This window comes from Hemitrygon akajei, chromosome 31 (assembly GCF_048418815.1).
Source record: "Hemitrygon akajei chromosome 31, sHemAka1.3, whole genome shotgun sequence".
In the NCBI taxonomy this organism is placed as follows: domain Eukaryota; kingdom Metazoa; phylum Chordata; class Chondrichthyes; order Myliobatiformes; family Dasyatidae; genus Hemitrygon; species Hemitrygon akajei.
Genome location: NC_133154.1, coordinates 14,557,354 through 14,567,438, shown reverse-complemented (window position 1 = coordinate 14,567,438; position 10,085 = coordinate 14,557,354). Strand labels below are relative to the sequence as shown.

Sequence of the window (10,085 nt, the reverse complement as noted above, 5' to 3'; positions counted from 1 at the left end):
ACATCTCAGGATAAAGACAGTTCACCAGGAACTGATGATTTCCACCCCCCCCCCCCCAAATACTGTTTTTATTTCAGGATTCCATCGTGTGATTTTGAATTAAAGGGCTACTCACCGTTTTCCGGTCAAACATTCCTAATACACACTTAGGAAATCTGTCAAAGTCTGCTGTGCCCTGCCCCACTGGAGGAGCTTATTAACGGTAAAGAGCTAGTGCTGATTTTCATTATTTAATTGAGATACAGTGCAGAACAAGCCTCTCCGGTCCTTCGAGCCACGCTGTCCAATTGTCTCCTAATCACGGGACAATTTACAATAAGCCTACAAACTGGTCTGTCATTACACTTCAGGGTGTACTTGGGATCCAAATGATTTGACTGGTTGGATCGGCAGTGAGGAAAGCGAATGCTATGTTGGCATTCATTTCAGGAGGAATGGGTGTATAAGAGTAAGGAGGTGCTGATGAGGCTCTATGGGGCACTGGTGAGACCCCATTTGGAATACTATGTGCAGTTTTGAGCCCTCTATCTTAGAAGGAATGTGCTGATGTTGGAGAGAGTTCAGAGAAGATTCACTAGGATGATTCCTGGAATGCAGGGACTAACATTTGAGGAGCGTTTGTCGGCTCTTGGATTGTATTCATTAGAGCATAGAAGAATGAGAGGGGATCTCATAGAAACATTTTGAATGTTGAAAGGGTTGGACAGAGTAGATGTGGAAAGGCTGTTTCTCTTGGTGGGTGAGTCCAGGAGGTCACAGTCTTAGAATTAGAGGGTACCCATTTAAAACAGAGATGGGAATTTTTTTTTAGCCAGAGGGTCGTGGTTTTATGGAATTCGTTGCCACATACAGCTGTGGAGGCACAATCATTGAGGCTGTTTGAGGAGGAGATTGATAGTTATCTAATTAGTCAGGGTATCAAGGGATATGGGGAAAAAGCCGGAAATTGGAACTAGATGGGAGAATAGCTCATGGTGGAGTGGACTCAATGGGTCAAATGGCCTACTCCTGCTCCTTTGTCTTGTGATGTTGTGACTGAAGTTCACGAATCCTGGTGGAAAATTTGTCCAACATCTTCTGGACCTAATGACTGATTACAGTTCTCAGGTGAGACCACCCTACTGTATAAAACCAGTGCCTTAATCATTCGAGAAGGAAGTCTCCATAATAACTTCTTAAACAAAACAAAAATCTTGCTGCCATCTGATTTCACCACCTTTGGTGTAAAAATGTTCAAGCTCTTCTTGGGAAAACAAATCCGTTATCTACCACAAACATGCAGGTTAACAATGACCATCTTTTACACCTTAATAATAGAATTCTGACTGAAATCAGTAGTCTGGTCACTTGTTTCTGTGGAATATTAAGACAAATTAATGCAATATATATATAGATATCAAAAGCTTGGATATCCATGTATCAGCTAAATAATCAAAAGTACTTCCATGTGGAGGGTAAACGTAGCCCCAGAAATGCTCAAAACTTACATGAAATGTTTACATCGAGGGCTAGGTTTATATCTGGAAAGTACAATAAAGTACAAGTTCTTAGCTGGAACCATGACAAAATACATCAGAAACTCCAGGCTACCTGGCTGGTCACAGCAACAAAATCATTGGTATAAACTTCTTATACTAGTAAAATGCTATCAGCCATACAAGACTGACCATCTAAAACATGGTGCAATGCTCTGGAAGCCATTATTGGTTTTACATAAGTGAGTTAAAAGGTTTTGCAACATTGCAATCAGCCATAGAGAAGCACTGATTAGCAGCATCAACTGGTTCTCAAGTGATAAAGGTAATGGCGTTCAAATCAAAAGTTTGAAAGCACAGGTCACTTCTTTTAATACCAGGACCACGTGTGTGGAACAGCCTTCTAATCAGTCCCATATTCCCTAAAGGTCTGTAGTTCTCTTTTGACAAATTGCACTTTGTTGTGTATCCAGGCAACACTGGAATTCTATTTCCACAGGCTTGTGCGGTGCAATAAAATTATTCCATAATTTTATCATGAAAAATTCCAAGGGCATGCACAACTCATCCTGGGATCGACATCAGAATCCCCACTGTACACACTAAATGAAGAGAGATCACAATCTCACCTTGCGGGGAAGAACATTGTTTGGTGAACAGTACAAGAACAAACTGTGCTTCTACACTGATGATAAATTTTAAGATACATTACAGAGTTGGTCCATTTATATAACATGTTAAATAATACATAAACCAGAACAAGTTCTTCTCCATCAGTACAATCTTAAAAGACCTTCGTATCTGGAAGGTAGTTATATGCGTGTACACACACACACACACAGAGCAGTGCTGGTTTTGATGGGGTTGCATTCCTTTCCAAGGAATAGCCAACCTACATGACAATCTTGATATTGAACAGATTACAATTAGACATTAGAAAATACTTCCCTATATATTCACAGAAGTACAGAATTCAACATTTTCTACAGAGATCTGTTTTGATGCTTTTTCAGCATCAAAAAAATGTCATCACTAGAGTATTATGCTCTGCAAACCTTCACACTTGAACACTCCGCTGTTTGATGTCCTAGGCAACAAAAAAAATTAGTACACTAAAATAAAACTGACTTTTCAAAGACTCTCAGACAATATCCCAGGTCCTGTAATTGGTTCAGTATAATCTACAGGTGAGTGTTCATGATTTCAGGACAATTGAGGGAACAGGATGAAAACAAAACATTCAGACCAAATTTAATGCTGAATTATCACCAACAATGCTGTGACAATAAGAACTGTTAGATAGAAACCACACACAGACCAAAGATGTCCTATTCAAATCCTGGCATTGTGCTGTGAGGCATCAGTGCTCTGCCTCCTCCCACAACCACAGACACGTGGATTGGGTTAACCGGCCAGTGTAAATTGCCCCTAGATCAAATTTTGGAATTAAAAAAAATACAGGATTAATGTAAAGGGGTGTTAGATGGCTGACATGGACTCAGTGGACTGAAGGACATGTTTCAAAGGATATAAGTCAATAACAATTTTAAAAGAAAATAATATTGATATCACCAAGATTCTTCGATCATCGCCAATTTAACAATGGATGTCAGTTCAACCAGAACTGCTCCCATTCTCCATCCTGCGTTCCATAATCATTGACAGTAATCACTTCAATGCATAAAAGTTGCTGCATTTATGTAGCATCTCATCATGCCTTCATATTTTTTAAAATTAAAGTTTACAACCAATGGCTTCATTTCTAAAGCATCACAGTGGCACATATCAGAACCAAGAACAATATATGGATGACTGACAGATCATGAATTTTTGATGATGTAGGCCAAGGGGGTGAATGTTGACCAGGGCACCAGTTTCCTCTTGCATCTTTTATATTCTTCAAGCATAATTTGTCCTAAGACAGCATCTACAATGATGCAACAACACTCCCTATTGCAGCATCCTGATTATATATTAGTTACTTGGGAATTTAGTTCTCGGCATGACTCAAGGAAAATGGCCTATTAAGAGCTGTTTAATTTTTCTATCTGGTCCTCCTGCTGATGTTTTAAAGAATTTTTTTTTAAACGTACAACTTTCAGTTCAATTTTTTGCCCCTTAAACATGGATGGGATAACTTGAAAATGAATATTCAAGTTATACCCACTCATAAAATAACTGGAAAACTAAATTATCTCTCAATTTTACTTTCAGGTCATGGGATAAGTGGAGCGATGCCAGTTGGGGTGGTCATTATTAAAGTATTTCCGTTCTCTGTCCTCAGCCCTGATGTGATTTGCAGATCATCCAACAAGTGCTTGCTATCCACCAGTAATAAATAATCTGCAAATCCTGACCACTGAAATACAATCTTAATTTTATGTCCTGAGAAGCACCAAAAATGTAGAGCATCCATTAAAAGCAGGCAGTGTCGCTGTTGCACACAGTTTATTCAACAATATGGTAAATAAGAAAGAAATCAATTTTAGCAGTCTATACAGTGATCCAAAGTTCATATTTATAAGTAATTATCAATAAATTGCATGATTTACACGTTTCTGGATAGGTTTTTTTCTCTTTTTCTGCTTGCCCATTTTCAAGTTTTACACAGAAGTCTGAAAGAGGAAAAACCAAGGGATGTGTTCAATAAAATCAGCCACACAGTCTTTTTAAAGAATCATTCGATAGTCTCACCAAAAAATAAAATAAAAAGTAAAATGTCACCATTAAACTGAAAAACCCCACAATATTCTACATCCGCAGGACATTTGGCAGCTGCCAGTTTGTGCAATAGTCTTTCGTTCTACCTGTACAAATTATTAATACTTTGAAATTTCTGTTCAAACCCTTGTATAGAAATGAAAAAAAATTAAGGGAAGAAGGGGAATACACAAGAGGTATGGTAATTCATTGCTGTCAAACAAAAACAGATGTATACAGTAAGACAGGCTGTATTTTTTCCCATGAAATGCTTTGCATTAATGGACAAATGTTTACAAGATTTTCTGAAGTTAGAAAATAAAAATATGACTTCAACTCTCCTTTTCTTAAAAAAATGTAGGTATGGGCAACCTGCAATTGAAATAACAGAATAGGAAAACAAAAAAAGGACTGGCCATCGACCAGTGTTAACAAAAAATATATTCTTTGTATAATATCATCCCTCAGTTTTTTTTTCTCTCAGTAAATTGCAGTTTGTTGAATTCTGGGACAATTGTCCTCCCTAGAAATTTCAAAATTGTTTTTTTTCAGTACAAAAACCCTAAGTAAAGACGAAAAATGAGAATTTGCTCCCAAAATGCTACAAGATGTCTAGTGTATTGTGATTAATGTTTGTGCCTGTTAAGTCCGGGTTGTCAGAACCCAAGCCAAGGTCACTGGCGGCACCATGTAATCCTGCCATTCCAGGGTTAGCAAGTTGAGAAAGCATTGCACTCTGGTCCGGAGCAGTAAAATGTCCTTGATCCATTGGATTTGCCTGGGCAGCTACCATTCCCGGATGTGGGGAGTTAGTCTGTGGCGACACGTGATGTGGAGACGGTTGAGGTTGCATCCTGGGTGACGGGCTGGAATGAGGTGGTTGGGACTGCGGGCGTGGTGAAGGCACGGGCTGCGGAGACCGTACCTGGTTGCTGAGAGAGGATGGGTGCTGGCCCTGGAGGTGAGGTGACTGGGCCTGACCAGGGAGCATGTGCTGCTGTGGGCTCATGGAATTGGACTGGGCTGGTGAACCCATCTGCTGTTGCTGGAGAAGTCGCTGCTGGAGGGCCTGATGGAGACTCGAAGTGCCCTCTGCACCCATTCCTGCTTGTGGAAGTTGGCTCATTTGTCCCATGGGTTGCCCCACTTGGCCCATGGTTCCCTGCTGCATGGGCATATGATGCTGTATCCGCTGCTGCTGCTGTTGTTGCTGCATGGGATAACCAGAGCCCTGAGGCTGTTGGAACTGATTAGCCATTCCAGCAGCCATGCCAGAGTTTGATTGCTGCTGTTGCTGCTGCTGCTGCTTCTGCTGCTGTTGCAGGAGCTGTCTTCGCATCAAAAGCTCCCGGAACTGGGAGTTCATACTGGTATGGCTTATGTTCATGGACTGCCCTTGTGCATTTATGCCACCCATGCTTTGTTGCTGCTGCTGCTGTTGTTGTTGCTGCTGCTGTTGCTGCTGTGGCTGCTGAGGGATGTTGGGCCGCTGAACTCCAGACTGCATGGGGCTCATGTTCTGCATGCCTGGGTTGCCATGAATGCCCTGCTGCCCCTGAAGACCTGGCTGAGCCTGCATCCCGGGCTGGGGTTGCATCCCTGGCTGGGGTTGCATACCGGCCTGACCCTGGCTTCCTTGATACCTGGCTGCCCTCTGCTTAATGAAAGCAGCCATAAGCTGGGGATTGGAGCGGAGGATAGCGAGCACTTGCTGTTGCTGCATAGGGGAGCTTGGAGACCTGAGAGTCCGCAGCAAGTCCTGCAGGGCTCCTTGGGGAATGGTACCTCGACCGGGCTGAGGCACTCCTGATGTAACCTGGCACATGGGTGGTGGTGGCTGGGGTTGCATGTTCATTTGTAGAGCTTGCTGGGTCATCTGCATGACTGGCCTCTGCATTCCCTGTGGATGCTGCTGACTCTGGGCCATCCCAGCCTGGCCCCACTGCGCCTGCTGCATGCCAGCTGGTCCCATTCCCTGATCCGTATGAGTGGGGCCTCTCTGTGACTGCTGCGGGTTCATGCTCATCCCAGGCATTTGATTCATGGGCGCAATGTGAGGGTTCATTACCCCAGGCCGCTGGAAAGACTGTTGCTGTGCCATCAGACGCTGAGCATCAGCTGCTCTCTGAATCTGCAAGGCCATCTCTACGGCAGCTGCTGGTGGTGGATGTTGAACAGGCGGCGTAGCTTGAGTTGCAGAGACGGCCTGACCAGTCGGTTTGCCTTGAGGTATAGGGGCTTGTGGTTGGCTTCTTGCCATATTGTTGTAGGAAGGCATGTTAGATGGTGGTGGAGGCTGCGGTTGGGGCGGAGGCTGAGGCTGAGGCGGAGCTGGGGGTTGGGGCTGTGGTGTCTGCGGGGTGCTCGGCTGCTGCCCTGTTGGGGTGGTTGGAGCGGTGCCACTCGGTGATGGCAGGCTTTGCTGTCCGACACCACCTCGCTGCATCGTGGCCATCCTCCTGCGCAGCATCTGGGCTTGCTGCAGACGGTGCTGCAGTTGCTGCTGACGAAGCTTGTGCTTGATGTTGAGACAAAATGGCACAGGGCACTTGGTCTCTTGGCAGTGCTTGGCATGATAGCAACAGAGAGCGATAAGCTGCTTGCAGATTGGACAGCCTCCATTGGTCTTGCGTTTGCATCCCTTGGTGTGCTGGACCACCCTCTTCATCTTCTGGCAGGAAGGCAAAGAACAGTTGGCATTGCGGCACTGGCAAGCATGGACCAGTGACTGAATGCAACGCTGAATGCTCAGGCGCCGTGAATCCCCAGTGCTCACTTCTGAACCTTGCGAGTTGCTCTCATCATCCAGGCCAAGGCCAAGTTTGTCCATCTTGTGTTCATGTCCTTTAGTGTTAAAGCAGTTGACACAGAGGTCATAATCCTAGGGCAAGAAAAAGCACACTTAGTTCATCAGCTCTTGAAAACCGCTACATGGATATCTAAGTACATGAAGTCAGTTAATTCTCAAAATTATAACCTGAAAATTGGGAACAGGATAACGGCATGTGAATTTAGCCTATAATACTTGAATTTGGAAGGTTTAATGGTGATCAGATAAATTTTGACATGAGAAATTATTTACTAAGATATTCATAAAACTTCCTCTGGTTGGGAAGTAACAAGGGAAGAACTCATGCAAAGAGACACAACCTGAATATTATGAAAAAGGTGGAGGAAATGTATTTAATGCCTTAAATATAAAACTTGTCAACTGGAACTATATTAGTGATGAAGGGGAATTAAGGTAAATTATTACATAATGTGGACTACCAAAGGATAAATGGAACTGAGATCCCATCAGCCATTACTTGAAAGAGTGAAACAGGTCCGAAGGCTGAATGGCTAACAGGTAGTTTCAAAGTCCAGGCAGCTCAAGATGGTGAAAGAATGGTCTGTGTGAAATATTCCAGAAAAATGGTTTAACTCCTGATCGATTTGCAATGTAATGAATGGTCACAGGTTTTATCATAATCTTTTCAACCACATTATGTTTCATTTAGAATTATTTTTAGTACATAATTGGTATAAATATTAAACTGGATTAAGTGAACCGGAACAATAAACTAATACTAATACACACCTCACAAACAGTGCAGTGCCACCTGGTCTCCACATGGTGCTTGCATTCATTGCACGTATATACAAATCGATCCTGGCCCTGGTTGTGAAGCTCTACCAACATACACATGGTCGACCACTTGGCTCGTCTCAGTGATGAAAATTCCATGTGCTTGTCCCTTGCCAGTGTAAGAAAGGCATCACGTCCATCCATCAGGTCACAAGCAATGAGTGGGTCAGGATCTATGATGGTTGGCAGTGAGTTTGAGTTAGGACCCGCAATTAGGCGGATCACAAAAAACACCTGTTAAAAAGAAATACCAGACAATTAAAATTCAGTCAAACCAAGTAGAGCGGATTCCAGTTAATCAGGGTAGCTGCTTATTTGCGGCACTCTTAAAGGACAAAATCTAATTGAGAAAATAGCCGGTATTCCCTTTATTTTAACCAATACCACTGCTGAACAGGTTCTAAATAGTGGTAGCTGTACATACTCATATAGCCATTAATTGCAACAGTGTGCTCAAAACAAATAGTGTTTAAATAGCATCAGTTGCATGTGCTTGTGTGCAAATAGCAATGATTTCATCACTAATAAGGAGTAGGGCAATTCAGGACTGATCTGCTCACTGAGGCTTCAAGCATTCAGGCTTGGCGATACCAGAAATGGCTGGGAGCGAAAATGAAACTATTACACTACTTCAAGAAGTTGGGAATAATGAGGAATTTAAATAATAGTTTAGCCCCTTATAAAGGTCAAAACCTACTGTCTCGATTTGTCCCAATTAAACGGAATCCTCAGTATAATAAATAATTTATATTTCTAGAAGAATTCATCATATCCAAATAATCTTAACTAAACACAACTCATGAATATAAATTGCTGATTATGTTACTGGATGAAGCGCCATCTTACTGCATTACCATGGAAATTATTCTCAAACCTGTGCAATGGCATGGCCTCAAATTCATTGTAGCAACCAGTTTCAGTTGATCCACTCTGTAGATAAAATACTTCCAATATTTCTGTCCCAATTCTATCCAAAATTATATATTTTTTGTATTTTTGTACTAGCAGACTTAAACCATATTTGTTCAATCAAGTAACTACTTTCACTGTTTTGTCATATTTTAATTTCCACCAATTTATTTACAGACTGCAACAGAAAATGAATTTGTTTAAAAAAGTGCAGTGAAATATTTAAGATAAATAAGGTCATACTAATACATATTTTACAATGAATAGAATAGGGTTATACAGATCAATTTGTCTAAGTTTAGAGATTGGCTCAACTCACTGAAGCATATCTGAGAATGGAATTTTGCTTAAATCTGCAAAATAAAAGTTTCTCTACCAAATATACCTGCTGCAAAACATTGCCCTCCAACAATAAAAATCTAGGACAAAATTTATCTTACGGCAGCACAATCTTTTGCTGAGGAAAAGTATCTGAAAATTGCATCTCAATATCAGAATAAAGCTCAGGGCCTTTACCTCTCACAAGCTTTAGTCATACACCACCTACAAGCAATGGAGAGACATCACCATGTTATTTGCAAAATGCTCCAAATCCACTAGTGGGATAAAGGGAACAATGTCCTCTCCCAGAGCAACACTGCCAGCATTCGAGCCCTTGCACCCATTTAGCTCTGAGAGAAAGATCAGTGTTGATTTTATAACCAAAATCAGACTTGTGAAACAGACAGCCTATACCTAGGCTGACACAGCAGGAAAAAAAATATGACTGACATTCTCAAAACCTTCTTGAAGAGGAGAAATACAATACCTCCGGCGATTCCTGGGAATCTCTGACTCACAGCCTTTCAAAATGGGGGAGCATTCAGAATGGCATAGAGAACACAGTATCTATTTGTCAGGAGCACACAGAAACCCAAAGAAAACCACCACTCAGCTACCCAGAAAAGGACTGCCTGCCCTAACTTTGGCAGAATCTGCAAGTCCTACATTGCCACTGCAAATCTCATGTGCAACCAAGTCACTCTCAACCCCAAGGGACCAGCCAAGAGGAAGATTGTTTATGTTGCAGCATAAAAGTCCACCATCTATTTTTCCGCGGGGATTATCACTGCTCTCTCTGCCTATCCTCATTCAATTGCAGAAAGGTATACAATAGCCACCATATATGGAAATACAGGGGCTAACAGGAGTACCTGCACCACCGTCTTGGCTCAGACAGATAAATCAGATGAATAGTGTCTGCAGTTTAATCGACACACCATTGCCAATTAAATTGTATTCCAATAAAAGTTTGTTTTCCCACAATTTTGAAGGAAGAGTGGATATATATTTTCTAAATTTCAGGGGTAGAGAAAAAGGAGGCTATTGGATAG

At 42.0% G+C, this 10,085-nt stretch overlaps 1 protein-coding gene across 1 annotated transcript in view; it reads right to left on the bottom strand.

The window, feature by feature from the left end:
• Positions 1 to 3,906: 3,906 nt before the first annotated feature.
• Positions 3,907 to 10,085, bottom strand: part of LOC140718960 (histone acetyltransferase p300-like) — a 100,563-nt gene continuing 94,384 nt past the window's right edge. The window contains exons 30-31 of the mRNA XM_073033249.1: positions 7,756 to 8,037; positions 3,907 to 7,056 (exon numbers count right to left, since the gene is read on the bottom strand). Of these exons, the coding sequence (XP_072889350.1) occupies positions 4,777 to 7,056; positions 7,756 to 8,037 (2,562 nt within the window). The 3' untranslated portion in view covers positions 3,907 to 4,776. The remainder of the gene's footprint in view (positions 7,057 to 7,755; positions 8,038 to 10,085) is intronic.